This window comes from Amphiura filiformis, chromosome 15 (assembly GCF_039555335.1).
Source record: "Amphiura filiformis chromosome 15, Afil_fr2py, whole genome shotgun sequence".
NCBI classification, from domain to species: domain Eukaryota; kingdom Metazoa; phylum Echinodermata; class Ophiuroidea; order Amphilepidida; family Amphiuridae; genus Amphiura; species Amphiura filiformis.
The window spans coordinates 1,337,664-1,356,265 of NC_092642.1; the positions used below are offsets into that span (position 1 = coordinate 1,337,664).

The 18,602-nt window shown below is 36.0% G+C and overlaps 1 protein-coding gene across 1 annotated transcript in view; it reads right to left on the minus strand.

Moving 5' to 3' along the window:
• Window positions 1–16,976, minus strand: part of LOC140171132 (annexin-B12-like) — a 41,026-nt gene extending 24,050 nt beyond the window's left edge. The window contains exons 1-4 of the mRNA XM_072194313.1: window positions 16,821–16,976; window positions 14,894–15,201; window positions 13,389–13,478; window positions 11,813–11,863 (exon numbers count right to left, since the gene is read on the minus strand). Of these exons, the coding sequence (XP_072050414.1) occupies window positions 11,813–11,863; window positions 13,389–13,463 (126 nt within the window). The 5' untranslated portion in view covers window positions 13,464–13,478; window positions 14,894–15,201; window positions 16,821–16,976. The remainder of the gene's footprint in view (window positions 1–11,812; window positions 11,864–13,388; window positions 13,479–14,893; window positions 15,202–16,820) is intronic.
• Between the last annotated feature and the right edge of the window lie 1,626 nt (window positions 16,977–18,602).

Here is an 18,602-nt window from a genome sequence, read left to right on the forward strand (position 1 = left end):
GTGTCTTTAAAGAAAGATACATACTGCTGTTTTGGACAGTTTGTTCACATTATTTTAAGACAAATATGAATCAAGTTGCAACCCCATACCCAACACCTTCCCAGGTTGTAATTGCATATTGTCACCTTCAACACAAAAATGTTCAAATATAAGGACCTCAAAATATGTGATGCAGCATATCAAAAGGGGGAGGAGTGTTTTCAAGATATAGATATAGATTATAATAGACAGGAAAAATAAGGAAAATAACAATTTGGGATGCTTTTTCACTTCATCAATTTTAGCAAATGAGGTGTCATTTTAAAGCTTGCAAAATTGCTTTCAAAGCAGAAATTTTGAACTCAAAATTGACTTGACCTGCAAGTCCCCCCTTTTGATGTGCTACATCACAAATTAACTTTAATTTTTTTTATACGGGTACAAATTTGAAACGAAAGAAATTGACATCACTTGACATATGACTCATTTGTCTTGATTGCATTGCAATTATTAGTCAAAATGACCTCTAGGCCATTTGACCGATTTGTAGAAGTAAGGTACAATGTTTTCCTCACAGGAAATATCACCATGCAACAAAACAGATCTAATCATATACCAGCATAGTAAATCCTAGGTTTGGAAATGATAAAGCCAAGACTACTGTAGCCTACAGGTTATTTTTGTGTACATAAGTTGTGTGATTTCCTAACAAGAGGACCTTGTTCTTTGTGAGAGTTGGTATTTTTCCCAAATTCATGCCTTTCATTATGAGTTTTTGCACGATGTGGAATTTACGAACTTCACAAAATAAAAGGTGCAAATGTAACCATACACTTATACTATCAGTGCATGTTTCTTTGAACCATGCACATATCACAAAATGCATCCATTTTGATCCATTTTTCGTGAATACAAAATTATGATTTCCTTTTTGCATGCAGCTAGATATATATTCTTAGTTATTACTGTAGAATATTTTGGCTTTTTCCTTGCTGCAGACTCCCAAATTATAAATTGAATTGTTGACAAACAAAAATAGACAATAATGTGCTGAAATGTTTTGCCAAATCCTAAATGTGACGGTCAGGGTTAGGCAGTGGCGGATCTAGAGCAGTCAGGGGGGGCCCCAATTTTTGTAAAAAATAAAAAAATGTACGAAATGGCAGTGAAGCGGCCATCCCGGAGAGCTTGCGCGACGCAGGGGGGGGGGGGGTGTCTCGCTGACCCCCCTGAATCCGCACCTGGGGTTAGGATTGTGATTAAAGATGGGTGATAGTCCGCTATTTTCAAATAAGTTGCTCGCATTGGTTATTAAAACAAACAAACATAGAACTACAAATTTAAGGAAACTGCAAAATGCCAAATCTGTGTATGTGTATCAAAAGGGTACATGTACATATAGGCCTACATTAATTGCACTGCATGATGAACTTTCGACTTGTTTGCAAATAGTACATAAGGATTCAGTCAATGGACCATGAAGATATGTCAAGTTCGATATGTTCTGCACATAGGGTCTACGGTGCACATCAACAGGAAACTACTCAAAGTAAAACTCAAAATCCAAAAGCTATACCGGGTTAGGGTGAACCACAGATCCTGGGTTGAACGCACTTTGTACTTACTGGTTCTTGATACTGGCAGTAATGATCTACTAGTGGTGGGGCACTTGGCTACAAATTAATTTTGCCAAAAGAAAAATATTGAAAAAAAGAATAAAATCATATTTGAGAAAGAAAGAAGATGTAAAGATGAGCATAAAAATTGAAAAAAAATCACAGATTTAAAGATAATTACATATAAATTTGTGTATTTCATACCCAGGGAGGCCACTTAATTGTATTCAATTTGTTTATCACACATGTACAATGACTTTTTCCAAAAGTACCCAGCGCAAGTGGTTTTCATTACTTGTAGGTTCAATTAGGATATATTTGAAAATAAAATAATTGTGGCCAAGGTCAACAAACATTACATTATCGGTATAGCATTACATTATTTGTTCGATACCAAGTAATCAAACAGTTTTATTATTTTAACTATTTGATTAGATCCACATCATTATTAATTTGAAATTTTCTTCATTTCATTTCCATTTCACTCAAAGTGAAATGGAAATGAAAATGAAATGAAATTGTACAAAGAGTACAAAGCAAAAAGGAATGTCTCACACAGGCTGTCACCACTTCATTCACTTCTGACTTGTACGAAAGCATTATATGGAACAATGTTTAGAATTGTGTTTGACATATTAATTTCTAAAGTGTTTTAGGATATTATTATAATTGAGAAAATTGTTAACTTTCAGTGAAGTCAAATTCAGACAGGGGTATACACTGACATGAAACTGGACAATACCCTAATTTTTGGTATGGACAAAAATAAGCACTTTTGGAAGTTAAGGCCAAAAAAAAAAAAGGTGTTTGTTTGTCCTCCACCGCCCGCTCCTCAGATGAAGGCCTGACCAATATTTTTTTTTTTTCAATTTTTTTTTTTTTTATAAAAATAAGTAAAATTCAATTTTTTTTCCAGATTTGGAGTATCTCTGGACCTAGCTAGAGCTAAATGCTAAGATCTTTCATGGTTGAAAATAATAAAAGCCTACCAAATCATTAAAAGACTATGACATGAACACAAATTATAACTTATAAATTATTAAAGAAACAAAATGTTGGTTTTTTTAAGTCACCATGAATGATTGTAGCATTTAGCTCTAGCAAGGTCCAGAAATATGCCAAATCCGAAGAAAAAAAAAATTAAAAAAAAAAAAAAATCCCCGCCCGCCCGTCCTCTTTCAAAGCTGTGGAGGACAAACAAACAATTTTTTTTGGCCTAATGGAAGAAAAAAGCCCTATTGTACTCATTGAAAACATGGTCATTGAAATCTCTTGAAAATTCAGGCATGGCAAAATCAGGCCTTCTATAAAAGTATATCTGTGTGATATGACGGGGGATATGACTTAAAATTAAAACTGGAATTAAACCATATCAAACACTGGCTGCATACAGCCATATCAAAAAGGTGCATATTAATTCAAATTTGGTATGTATGGGCTCTTAAGTTTTGAATTTGGTAGGCATTTATATTGAAGAAAATACTTGTATCTTAATGCAGTAAATAATTCATTTAATGCATTGCATACATATACCGTATAAATAATATACACGTGTTAAAAAACTAACATCAGAAATTGACATGACAAAAATATATAATGCACACCGAAGAGTAGATCTATGTTTGTATGATATTGTCCCAGATGCAGTTGTAATCAAAACAAAAATAAATCGTTTAAAAAATTTAATTTTTTTTGTAAATATCAGTTTATATTAAACTTGCAGTCTAGCAAGCTCACAAAACATACATGCACCTACTATGTGTGCAGCGTGACTGGACTCTAATACCTCATTTAGATTTTCACTTGTAATTGGTCTACAGCAAATTAATCAGGCATACTATTAACTAAACAAATTACAGCAACAACACACTTACGATTATGGTAAATTGCCACAAGATAATGATAGTCAAGTTTTTAATATTTTCCTCCTGATTATTAGTCTACTTTAGTAGACCATTTTATCATTTCACTAATCCCTCTGACCATGCAAAGGCCACCAATCCTGTTCTGATCCAACCCGGGGATCCAGCAGCTATCCATGAACCTTTTTCCCTGGGCAGAGAGGTCACTGGGGATGTGTTGTGTTTTATGCATGGAATGGTATGAACTATTTATCAAAAAGGGAATGAAAAGTAGTCTACCTGATTATGTGCTTATTATATTGGATTTGGAATACCGTTTTTGGGCGAATAAAGGCCCCCGGGGGCGTTACATTTTCCCAAGGGGGGGGGGGGGCGTTTATTAGAGGTCGTTTTTAGCATGAAAATTCCCGTTAAAATCATTAGGTAAGCTTAAAAGTCACGCTAAAATGACGAACTATGACCTTTTGACACTGACTTTTGGTTCACTTCCGGGTTCGGATGCAGATTTTCGCCATTTATTGCTGCTACTCGCGACCATGTGAGCAACTTGGTAAGCTTACTACACAAGATAGCATGGAAATATCGAATTTTGAAACATCTTGGTTGAAAAAAGTGGTGGGGGCGTTTATTTGAGGGGGGGGACTATTTGACTAAATACGGTATCTAGTTTTAATGAAATCGCAATCAAAAGATGATATCAAAATTAAACAAATGCTTTCGTTCAAGCAATCCACCTTTTTCGTTATTTTAACCCCTTCGTTGTTTATCCTTATAGTTACTTGGCAAATTAACTTTGCATAATTGGGAGTATGTAACTTACATCTTTGGCCTCGCTTTCAGTTTTCTGCTTCGCTAACTCTGACCTAATTGGAGTTAGCAGAGCCAATCACCACCAACAGCAGCAAAGTGGTCAATTACGAAAAAGGTGGATAGACACATACACACCTTTGTGTGTTTATACATGCACTGACTAGCAACATGCTCAAATTCATAAATGCTCCCCATAAGAATACAACCCCAATATAATGCCCCTATCCAAATCAGGGATTTTTAACACTTTTTTACTTCAAACAATGTCGATGGGGAACTTCAAATGCATGCAGTATTAACTTTCCCAAACCACTATATTAAAGCCATTATACAATCTTTTAAAACTGAATTGGACATTTTTTGTTCAAACCAGATATGTAATAATTATTTACATGTCCAAATTTGTTGTGTTCTGTTGTAGGAAAACAGAGAATTTATATCCCCCATAGAACCCCAAGTTAAACGGCAAAGATAGTCAACTTGGGATTTCTTTCAAAACTCATTATTTAGACTTAAAATGGAAGACGTACCTTCCTGACAGTTATATATTATTTCATCATTTTTGGGAAGGAATTAATAAAAAAAATAATTTAACAATTGTACATTATGTCTTTTAAGAATTAAATTGTTCTATTATGTGAAACAGAAAACATAAAATCCACTTTGTAATAATATGCTCAGTTTAGTCATGCTACATTTGTACACTGTAGCCTTGCCATGCATAGAGCTCTGTGATAGCTCATTTTGAGAAGATAGCCTATATTACATATTAATTTTACCACTATCATACTGTCATCTGCACCCATTATATATTGAAAATCAATCTGTGTGCATTTGGCTGCGGAACGTTTCACACATTTTGATATTATAATGTTTTTTCCCGATATTAAATGAAGCACACGTGCACATGTACACACAAAATATAAACCTATCAGTAGCATAGCCAGGATTTTGTCAGAGGGGCTTTGACTTTCTGGGAAAATGATCCAAAATGGTTTTTAAAAAAAGGCCTAAAAATGTTCGTTATGGCTGCCAGTATGGGCAAAGGCAATGTTTCCCAGCTTCCCCCGTCCTGCCACTGATCCTAAGGCTAGCTTATAGTATACTAGAGTCTAATGAAAATTTGGTACAAATTTAGCTCGCATGTTATCAAATATCAATTTCACAATATAGGCCGAGATTATGTCAGCTATAAATATTATATTATATCGCATATTTGACATGTTTTATCAAGAAATAAACAAACTAACAATAATCATAAATTAATGTTTTAAATGATTTGAGTCTTTTTCATTTCCTTTTCCACACTGCATAAATTATGATGGTAGATAGTATAGCAAACAAAATGGACTATAGAAAGATAAATTACCAGTCAATTAGGATTCTGTGTCGGTCGAGTTCAATTAATATAAAATCTATCAAATAATGTCACCTTTGTACCAATCTTGACCCATCCCATTTGTCACATCTTATAGTAATGTGTTTGTGTAAGAGATAATGTATGTGTGTATATTAGGTACAACTCATTATGAGCGAACATAATAGGAAGATGTTTAATGTGTATGCTTAGAATGTAAAACACATCTGCCTGACAATCTTATTCTTAATGCTATGCATGCTGGTTATAGATTTCAACATAAAAAGTCCCAAGTTTCAGAGCTATCTTAAGAACAACTGAACTAATACTAGGCTTGTGTGTACTCATTTTAATGCAATTGTCATTCTGATTCCAAATATGGTCATGAAAATGTAAAATTCCAATTTTTTTTTTACTTTTTGAAGAAAATATGCCAGACTCTGCAGTCGACACCCGCGTGGAGAGAGTTAATAATAAGTCTACATGTAGCTGAGTATTCTTGTCCTTACACAACATCACTTAATTATCCAGTGTGCTGGAGGTGATAAATCAAATGATCAAAAATACAGTGTAAATATGTGACGTGTCATGTCAAAAGGAGACACTTTTAAGGTTCGTAAATGGAGAAATAGCCAAAAATCTGCCCAGGGAGATTTTTTCACAATTTGGGTTTGTTGCGAATTTGTGATGTTATTAATGTTTAAGATATTGTCTGATAGTTTCAGATTGGAATATAACTGGCATCTTGTATTTTTTGAGACATTTTATATTGTCAATAATATTTTTAGAGGCCGATATCTCAATTTCCAATTTTATAATACCATAACTTACGAAATCAATATCTTCGCTTAGGAATGTCCGATTTCATTGGGGGAAACAGCATTGTGGAGCAAAATATCTCTATATTTAAGATATGTAAAAACCTCAAAATTGATAACCTGCCCAAAAGTGTCTCCTTTTGACATGACACGTCACGTAGAGTGAAGCATATACTTCTATTTTGCCCAAATTCGACTATAATCTTAAATGAGTCAATTATCATCATCATTAATTATTATTATTGATGATTAGAATTCTAGTATCATTATTTTGTATGAATTCATTTGTCACTACTTTCATGTACACATTTCAAAGATTTATGCTTTAAATCCATTGAAACATTTGCAGAGGAAGACGCTCAATATTTTTTAAGGCCGTATAAAATTAATATTTTGGTTCTCGTCCAGAGGATTTTCATGAATTGATGAGGGAGGGAGGTGTTTTTTTTTTTCCAGTGTAAAATCAGCATTGTCTGTAGTTTTCGGTCTTTTCCAACAGTGCTCGAGGAAGCGATGAGGCACTTTTTTTTTTTTTTCAAATGTGAGATTCTGAGGATAAACCCTAGAGTACCACAAAAAGACTTGGAAGTGGTCCTTGTTCTCTAATAAACTTATCTATATGTATGAAAAATTCATAAATCATTCCAAAGTCTAAAATAATTGAAAAATCTAAAAAAAAAAAAAAAATCTGACAAATCCCAGAAATTGAGGAGGGAGGGGACGAGAACCAAAACATTAATTTTATACGGCCTAAAATTCTGTTTTTACATAATTGTATGTGTTTATTGAACTAACATACCCTGCAACGATGAAGACTTTAGGTGATAATTTTCATCATTTTTTTAAATTGATCTTTTTCACATTGCTGTTTTCTCACACTGTAGGGTACTGTAAAAGTGCAAATTTCAATGTTTGACTTTTCCCTTTCCAAGTAAAATAACACAAATATATTCCCATTATGCATTTACTTCAATGTCAGGAAGCTTACTATCACAAATTTAAAAACAAGTGAAACATTTCAAAATTGGCAAAGCATGAAATGAAAAAATAATTGCGCACAAATATCCACAGTATTGCACCCCTTAGCTATACTGACCTAAGAGCCATACACCTGTCTAATTGGATTCACCTTATATTGAGGTCACATCAGATACTACACACACTTGTCTAATTATATAACCACATAATACGCTTCACTGGCAATGCAACAGCACCAAGCGTGGCAACAGGAAAAGGGAAACAGGAATTTCACGGATACGGTAAAATAGCGATGAAATGTCGTCAAAAGGAAATGTGGTCAAGGAAAATAAATGAAATGTTGTGACGGGGGTAAACTACTCCTTATTCTAGAAAAGTACATCACTAAATTTTTAAAATAAAACATAGCTATTAAAATCCTAATCCTTTAATTAATTCCAAATGGCAATCAAAGTCTAATTTTAATGTTTGGTCAATTTTTGGAAATAAGGGCCAAAAAGATGCAATGCACGTTTTTGGTGTGCTCAATCAAGCCCAAAAACTAAAGACTAAATTTCAAGTAATGCATTCTAATTTTTGGAAGAAATATTTTCTAATCTTTAAAGAACAATTAACATAAAATATTAAAATCATGAGCTAAATCTTAGCCTATACTCAAGACTTTGAATGCTTAGACTTGTGCCAAGACTTAAAATTTTATGATTACAATTTTAAGAAAACATGCAAAATTGGATACTGTTTTTGTCCCTTTTGCAAAAATATTACAATTTGACTTTTATTGCCAGTTAGAACTACGGTAACTAAAGGATTTGGATAAATTAGTTTGTTTCATTTGGCAAAACAAGATAATAATTTGTTTAATTCCCAAAAATTAGTGCTGTATTTTTCTGGAAACAGGAGTAGATGAATCGCATGCATTAATTTCTGATCATAAACAGCAACAAATAAAAGTGTCAGATTACCTGGCAAGATATCAAGTTACATAAATAAAATATTATGATATTGAAACTAATATACACAACCTGATTCAAATAATCAAATTTGTTTCAATATCAATTCCTAATTCCGAGATCCTAATTCATAAAATCAAATTTGTTTCAATATCAACATCTAAATATAAAATCTTTAAGACTATATAAGAACAAATGCTAAATTAGGAAGATGCATAAGGCAAGATCTATATCACATGCAAGCCATCAACACATAAAATAAGTAAATATTAGTATAGTTATTCATAAATTGCAAGCACCTCCTTTATTAAAATTATGTTAAATGTCTCACCACATTACCATTTAAACATTCCAGCTTTTATAGGATTATGACAACTTTGACTTCAGAATCATAAGACCTATCTGAACCAATTTTGACTTTATTCCATATTTTTAATAAGTGTCCCTGATAGTAACATACTATCTTAAGGGGGTACTACACCCCTGGTCAATTTTGTTCCTATTTTTGCATGTTTCTCAAAAATTATAGTGCATTGGTGACAAGTAAGATATGTATATTATAGGGCAAGGACTAGTACAACTACTGCACTGGAAATTCAACAACTCAAGGCAAGTAGTTATTAATTTATTGATCAAATATTGGTTTTCCCTCATTTTTGACTGTAACTCCACAACTGTTGTCTGTGTTGAAATAAAATTTCCAGTGCAGTAGTTGCAGTCCTTGCCCCTATAATATACATATCTTACTTGTCACCAATGCGCTATAATTTTTGAGAAAATGCAAAAATAGGCACAAAATTGGGCAGGGTGTAGTACCCCTAAAAGCACCTCTGGCACTAAGGGCTGTGCAATAATTATGAGCCCCCCCCACCTGCCAAAAATCGCTTGCTTCTCTCGCCCGCCAAAAAATCTTTACCCCCTTTACACATGCTAAATTTTTGGGATCCCAATTTGCAAACCTTAAATGGTCTAGATGTGTTGCGTGCACAGCGAGCAGGAAAATTTGTATATTTAAGCATTTCCGTACTGTATTTATTTTAAAGGCACCCCATGAATGTGTGCCAAAATCACTTGCCCCCCCTCGGCTGGCAAAAAATTGCTTGCCCCTCTCTTTCGGCTGGCCAAAAATTTCTTGCCCCCAATTTTACCCTCCCCAGGGCTCATAATTATTGCACAGCCCCTAATAAGGTTGAATATATTAATTGACTCAGAAATGATATACTGTATCATTATACATCCAAATTTTCAAAAGCACTTAAGGACCAAGAGTGTGGCAACCATGACATACATTCAGTAGCATATCCATTATCTAAATTATCTTTTGGAACTAAAGTGCACTTTTTAAAAACAATCTGACTCATTGCTATTATATAACTAAGTAGCCTATTATGATGTGCGTAATTATTTTACATTTCAACATGATTTTAAAATATACTTGATTGAGACCAATATATGCAAAAATATGTATACATGTCCAAGGGCAAAATTGTGCAGACATGTTTATACAAGTACTGTAGGCAGACATTATTGCTGTTTATGGTGCCTGTTGATTGTTCTTTTTTGCTAAATCAGAATTAATAAAGGTATGGTTTGATTTTCCAAGGTATATTATACCTTATATTGAGGATATCACAATAAAATAATCTAATTCAAGCTTTTGAGTCAAATTTCTAACGTGGCTTTGATAGTAGAAGCTAAAACGTGTATCACAATGACCCATACAGATACAGGACCATTCTGCGATGAGGCTAGGTTATCACTATTTTTGTTTATCAGCGAAAAGGAAATATACCTTGGGCTTTAAATTTGTTTCTGAGTTAGAAAAATATGTGCTTTCTTCAGATACCAAAATTTCAACTTTGCGGATGTGTGGGTGTATGGGGAGAAGGGAGGTTATCAAGCAGGTCACTCATCTGGAAATGGTGAACCATGACCTTTGGTATGTGTGGTTATATAGCTCTCTATTACTTTTTGCAAGTTGTTATTACCTTCAGGGGGGTTAGTGTAAAATACGTGTAAACAATATCATATTAGGACAATGTCAAAAAACAAACTTCTGGGACAGGGTTTCTCTGTGCCATCCAAGAACTCAATTGGAATTAAATCACTATTACCCCTAAGCAGTACTAGATGAGCAAAATGAATACTATTCATTAATGTAATCATGTAAAATGTTCAAAGTTTGAGACATATTCATCACTCCTACCAGGCATGGTCTATCCCCTAATTTAAACTAAATACTGTACATAAGCACTCCGTTCATACATCATCATAGCATATTTTGACAACAGAATATTGTCTAGAAGGCCTTGATTTCATGCATCTGTCCTTCAAAAGATGTGCATGTATGTATGCTGAGAATAATCTAGATTGGCCCCCAGTCTCGGTTCGGTTCCATAACTTCCATCTCTGGATAATGTAACAATAAATAATTACATAATGCCCTATGAAAAAAATGCCAAAGTCCTGTAACCCAGCCCCCCCTTATTTTCCTCAATGCCAAAAACCCATTCCTCTTCATCCACAAATCGACGCCACTGCACTGATTACACACACAGTCAACCACGCAGCAATATAGAAATATACTCGTATTATAAGTGAACGCGAAAATCCATTGAGCGCTGATTCCTCGACTGGTCCAATCTGTTGGAGATCTCCCTTCCAAATAATCGTTCAACGAAGCACGGTGATTCCGATGTCAATTACGAAATTCAAATATGGTAGCACAAAGCTATGCCGCGGGATGTGACGCAAGATCGGATGGGACACTTGTCAACAACTGAGAGGTATTGAGCTCAACTGGCACGCGTCTGATAGACCCATGGTACGCGCAATAATAAAAGGCAACCACTCGACTCGGACTTAGGCCTATTGTCTATATTGCGTATATTATCGCGTTCGGTTTGCAAATGTTTGCACATTATTTAGCTACGGAAGCCTCTTCAAATATCCCCACGCTTACACAAACGTTAATGTCCCGGGTTAATGTAGTGAGAACACGGACGTGGTATGTAGAAAGTGCACCTGACAAAGGATCGGTAAAATTGAACTCCCACAAAATGCTGGGAGCTGGAAGGCAAATTGCTTACAGACTGGGAGGGTCCATGTATTGGGTTGATTTTTAATGCTATGTATCTACATTACCAGTCATTCTCCATGGACCCGAGGGAGGGTCTAAGAATAATCATGACTGATTTTAACATTCAAATTGAAAGTTAACTGTTACAAAATGGTGTGTACTCCAACACAATAACCCTGTGCATGCAAGTCATGCATGACATATTCACATTCTTCCTTTTGCATTGTCAATTTGCCCTCCAGAAATTAGACCACTGCTAACTGCTTGTCAACAACATCATTTCAATATTGCCCAACACTAGCTATAAAAAATCAGTCCATGCAACATGCCTATTACATACATTCACACATGCAAGACACCTACAGTGACAGCATGAGGTGGTGGATACGGAGGCTGATAACCACATGGAGGCGGCTAGTAAATGATAGAGAGTAATATATAGCAATAAGAGCATGAATCCAAAGAACTTGAAACTAATAAAAATAAAGCTAAATGCACATGTGTAGCTGAAAACATTGATACAATTTACAGGTCACCATCATACAACAAAAATTATGAAAATAGAAGTTGGAATTGACTAATTATGACAATATAGAAGATAGACAGACAGGTGCAATATTTTGAATAGCAGATGCCAGTGCAGTACATGTAGGTGTCTACATGATGTACCTTTCTCTTCCATATCAATGGGCTATTCCAGTTGAAATCAGGCATGGGAACGTTAAACACATGTACTGTTAAACACACGCATGATCCGTTAAAGGTTTAGCAATTGTGGTAAACGTGTAACACGCAAGTCATTTTCAACCTTCATTTTCCATTCTTCAAAGTTCAATGCTAATCAACAGTTGAAAGTAACAAAATCTGACGACAACCTTAATAATTTACATGAAACTTGCTCAAAACATTCATTATTTGACACTAATACGTCAAAATAATGCATAGTTTCTGACATGTTTGGGCTGTTGACTTCGCGAATTTTACCTTATGTGGCGCCATTGGTACTAACATATTCTGTTAGAAATTCCGGTTTTGTGATGTGCACCGGACCTATCGTATATTCATGAAATCTTGCCGCCAGACAAGGCTGGATTAATGTGTGTTAATATGTTAAACGCACACATCACTGATGCGTTAAAGATAAACAGAGTAACCCATCCCTAGTTGAAATCCATAGACCCCCTATGGAAGATATGACCTTAATCTTCTATACAGGGAGTGTGAATTTCAAATGGGGTTACTTGAATGGGCGACGACTCCATTAGAAACCTACACCCCCTGTGTCATGTCATGTCTGCCATACAGGGTGTATGGATTTCAAATGGAATAGCCAAAATCTACAAAAAACAAACAAAAATGGGGTAATGTATTACTCTCTAAGCAACTCCCTAAAACGCATACATGTAAGAATTTGAAAGTGATGCTTGAGATGTTCGTGATTATAATCAAAGTATCACTTTCAAATCTACATATGATGTTGTGGGATCAATGCAAGAAGTAGATCTGCAATAGCTGCCCTATTGACACTTTCTGCATTCTATCTAAAATATAATACAGGTCTGGTAGCTATAGACGAATCCAACAAGCCAGGTGATGTTCAGAATTCAGTCGGCCATTACTGGGTCCAGTCTTCACCAAACTTGTGTTGTTACTGCCCAATTGGGTGGATTATATCCGCTTAAAAATCAATGTTGAATTGTATTGTGTTGTAAACTTTTATCATTCTTTTATCTACGTGTAACACGGGTGATAGAATGCAGTTTAATATCCCCGCCAAGGCCACATCATTTCACATTTTAGGTGGGATAGACCTAAGGGGGACCCAGCTTATGGCTGTCATTGAGGTGTAGGAATGCATGAAATTGGATTCGTCTATTGCAGATTGGGCTTTCTTGTACTAAAACCCATGTTGTATTGTACACAATATGCATGTACTTACTGCAAATCCTAGTCCTGGGGTGGGATTGTATGGTAACCCTCCAGGTGCAGGAGCTCCATAGGCTGGGGTAGGCATGCCTCCTGCAGGAGCCTATGTGACATGGGATAAAAACATTAACACATGTTTCATAAAACAAATATAACTTTAATTTTATAATAACTTCCTTTTAGGCAAGGTAGCCCTTTTAATAACAAAATCAAAGAGGACTCTTACATTTGTTACATATCATGGCTGTACAAATAGTAATACGCGTATTTAGGGCTTCTCTACTGGAAGTCAATTTGTGCCGAAATTCCTTCCCACAATGCAATAAGCGTTTTGCATAACAATAGATACAGTTCGGAGGTTAATCGATCTCCTTTGTTATACAATACGCATATTGCATTGTGGGAAGGAATTTTAGCACAAATTGACTTCCGGTAGAGAAACCCTAAATCCGCGTATTCAACTGCACCAGATGTTGCAACGTATAGGGCCTACACATCGCAAAATTCAAGTCTTGGACAGCAATCATTAAGAAATCATTAATGGCTTGATGGATACAAGAATGTGCGGCAGGTTTGGGGTGTATTTTCCAGCCTTTTGTTGTAGGCTTGGTTGCACAAAAATAAAGAGAAGGATGTTATTTACATATGTGCCCATCCACCACAAACTGGTCGTAAAGGCGGCATTTACCATTTTGAGATACAATCAAAAACAATATGGATTTCTATGTAAAATAAGAAATTTGACCTTTGATGAACCATAGCTTCACTTCCAGATGTCAGATGAAGCTGGTTGAGGTGTCATTCTAAGGCCCCTCCCTCCTCAATTTCTGGGATTTGTCAGATTTTTTTTGATTTTTTAGATTTTTCAATTTTTTTAGACTTTTTAATGATTTATGAAATCTTCACACATATAAATAATAAGCATCACTTCCAAGTCTTTTTGTGGTACTCTAAGGGTTCATCCTCAGAATCTCACATTTGAAAAAAAAAAGGGCCTCATCGTTTCCTCGAGCACTGTAGGAGAAGACCGAAAACTACTGACAATGCTAATTTTACATTGAAAAAACAAAACAAAAAAACACCTCCCTCCCTCATCAATTCATGAAAATCCGCTGGACGAGAACCAAAACATTAATTTTATACGGCCTAAAGCTGAAAGTACATTCTTACAAAATCGGCAATAAACAGAAAATGGTCTAGAGCCGACTTTACTACCACTTCGTGGTGGATGGTCACATATTCTCAATCACTCTGGAGCATCACTCTTGCTCCTCTAAAAATACATTGGGTAAGTTTTTAGATAATTCAAGTTGAAATCCATACACCCTCTATAGATGGAAGACAAAAGCTTAATTTTCCACTTTGTCAATTGCAAATGGGGTATACATAAGTGGGTGACACCATTTGAAGTCTACACCCCCCCCCCCGTGTGGTCGCTTAAGGTCATATCTTCTATAGGGGGTGTATGGATTTCAACAGGAATAGCCCATTGTTTACAATTCAATACAATATACTCACTGCAGGTGGGTAGCCAGGTTGTGGTGCTGGGGGATATCCTCCTGGAGCTGGTGGGTACCCCCCGGCTTGCGGTGGATAACCCCCTGGTTGTGGAGCTGGGTATCCACCTGGTTGAGCTGGTGGGTAACCTGGTTGTGCTGGTGGATAACCCGGTTGTGCTGGAGGGTAACCCCCTGGGGCTCCCCGGGTGGGTATCCGGGGGCTCCTGCTTGAGGTGGATAGCCGCCTGGTGCTGGTGGATACCCTCCGCCTCCTGCGGGTGGGTAGCCATAATTAGGTTGTTGTGGGTAACTCATTCTTTGTTTGGTCTGAAAGCAAATATTATATTTTTTTTTAAAAACCAGATTAATATTTTGCATCCATGATAATTATAAAAAACGTGTGTCATAACTCTATCTCTCTGGTTATCACACCGCCAAACCACGCGATCAGAAGAAATCAGGAAGCATTGTAAAAAACAATGGCAGCTGCAGCTGGGCGACTGGAATATGATAGAAAGTTCTGAAACGTATAATTGTTGCAGGCGAAAATATTTGGGACGGTGGAGGCACAGGGTCCAGGCATCATACATCAAGAACGTTACGGTACATGTAATTTTTACACAGATGGGATGAGGCGACATTTGCTGTGTTTTTAGTGCTGTGTTCGTAAACACAGCAAATTTTTCTGTCCCTAAATTAATTGGGCAGTATGATAAGAAAATGATCACACAAGGCAGCCTTTTGATATAGATCAGTATGTGACATACATGGTTCTTGCTGCCATATATACCTTCTTTCGCATTGCCATGTACATGATCATGTGATTGTATGTGCGCTATACATGTAGTAGGTATGCCAGGTGAATTCAAATTTGCCATCAAACTGCATCAATTTATATATCAAATTTTAAAAGCCCTTGAGTAAAGAAAGCCAAAACTGAAAACCTTTTTGTCATAGCACTTTCCGTAGCAAAGTTACATCTTGTCCGGCCCTCGAATTAAGGATCTGAAGGCGCACGGCAACTTTTTTAGGGCAAGTTGATAATTGCCTTGGATTTTCACTGAAAAGGCAAGGCAGCACAGCAGTTTGTAATATTTCTAGAGGGCATCGTAGCAACTGTTGAAAATTTGAGAAGGGCACCAAGGCAATTTCTCAAAAGTGAAGAAAACACACACAAACATAGTCATAGATACAATACATGTAGATGATTTTATAATGAAGGGGCAGGGTAAAGGACATATTTTGAGGGCATGATTATGGGCACCCACGGCAAAATGCCATGGGTTAATTCCAGGGCTGATCTTGTCAAAGATTGACTTTCATCAAAAAGCAGGGCCGTAGCAAGGTTGAAAAATGTGGGGCGGCCATCACAAATATGGGGCGGCTAAATTACAAATATATGCCCAAATTGATATAAAGAAAAACATAACAAATTTCTCAAAAAGTGGGGCGGCCATGGGCATGGCATCCCCGGCCGCCCTGCTTGCTACGGCCCTGTCAAAAAGATTCAGCTAACAAAACAGTGTTTCTAGATCGTAGTCTCATGACGATAGCAGCTTTTCTATGTGGAACTGCTATCAAAATCCCTCTAAAATTCCATGTGTGCCAACGACAACGTCAACGTCTCACTCTCATCACCATAAAAAATCATATATTTGGGTCAAGTGAAGTATAGACAACACATTTATGTAGGTTTCCTTGTAAATATGTATTGTGTTCTAGGCGAATTTGGCTGACTAGCAAATGTGTTAATTAAGGTTTGCCTGGCATACCTACATCCCGGGACCTACATACATGTGTAAGCCTACTGAACTGGTAAGCTTAATTTTTATACTGTCAATGCATGAACTTGAAGCATGGGGGCGGGCGCGGGCAGGGCTACGTGCATGCATACGATTATGATTGCTGTAGCCCGCACGTTCCTCATAAAAAATGCACTAACTTACCTTTCAAACTGAAAATAGTGTATAATCAAGTACTGGGATAGGAGGTAAAATCAATCAGTCCACTTTCACCTGCTTTTTATTCATCAAAATGATGCCAGATGATGTTGATTCATTTATCAGTCATCAAAAATGGTAACTGATGGCTGTTATATTACATCCTTTGAACGATTACACGATAGTATTCTGCACATTTGAATGGGAGAATTCCGCGTTGTGCTTATACCGCATGCAATGAAGTCAGATACTACTATTTTGTGGGCGTGGCTCACACCCACTCTAAAAATAGTCGACGCTGGTATTCAGTGAACAAAAATAAATGATGGTAAATAAATAAATCAAACTTGTGATCATGAGACACGTGGGTCTTTACGTCAATGAAGATACAGAAATATTGAAGCTGCAATATTGACATGGCAACGTCAACAAAAAATATCAACAAAATTAATCTTCTCTGCGCTTTACAATCAACTTGATTTAAGGCCAATTAAGCTATTTTACTTTAAAATGACGTCTTTTGGTCAGTTGAAATTGTTTTTTGGTTCTAAAAATGATAGAACTTTTAAAGGTTTTTTATACAATAAAATAGGCCAGGCCTATACTTCAATATTAAACTTTGGAAAGAAAAATGGGAAATGAATCTGTTGAAAAACCGTACGCATGTATTACAAAATCATACTATCATAGGAACGTGTAAACACATTAATATGATACTACGTCAGCAAGCGAGGTTCTCGCGGGGAAATCATTCATGATATGGTTCATTACGATTTCCGTTAGAATTGACAGATTATTTCAAACCCTGTGTCTACAAGGCACTATGGTTCATGGATTGATTAAAGATGATAAGCATGATAAGAAAATGTCAAAACTATTAAAAGTAATTTAATCATCAATGATTTCATTTTAGTGACGCTACTGGCCTGGTTATAATGAAATTGATTTTACGACGCCGTACATTGTAGGCTATTCAATTTATTGTAAAAAATATAGTATCTGGGGCTCAACCCTCTATAGTTTTGTTTTAGGTCTACTTATTTGTACTTACCTAGCCTACAGATCGGAGGTAGGCCTACACTCTTAGAAATCACCGTTTTTTTACTGCACAAACCGTAAAATTTTACGGTAATTTACCGTAAACTGAATTACTATTTCTCTACAAATAGGCATGTTAGTACCGTTAAATTTGATTATTTTGTAATGTGTTGCATCGTCCACATTTTTCAAATAAGAAATAGCCGTATTTGTCGTGTTTAAAGACTACCGTAAAATGGGGTAACTTTGGGCACTTTTCAGAGTTTTTAAACCACTGCTTACAAACAAAACCAATTTAATATATTTCTAATTAAATCTTTTTTTTATGACAATAAGGTTCCCTTCTACACCTTGAAGTTGAAAAAGATTTTTAATAATTTTGTAAGGGTGTCCTAGGGGTTAAAAATAGCCTGACCAAAGTTACCCCGCATTTGGGGCAACTTTGGTCAGAGTATTACATCCAAACAAACTAATGCTCAAGCCAGACTAAAAGCCTATATAAGCATGCTTGTATGGAAAGAAATGAGAAACAGATTTGAAGACAAAGAACAATTAGGAAAAGAAGGCCTTTGGGTCAAGAGAAAGGAAGTGCTTAATCCAATCTCAACTGCCACTGAGGCTTGTTGCTATATTCAAAGTCTCCGGTCCCCACCCAACGGCATATCGTTGATGCTGGACTTAAACCCAAAATTCGTTCGGATCTTTTAAAAATTAAGTTTTGCCAAGGCCAAAGCAGAGGGCATTACGTAA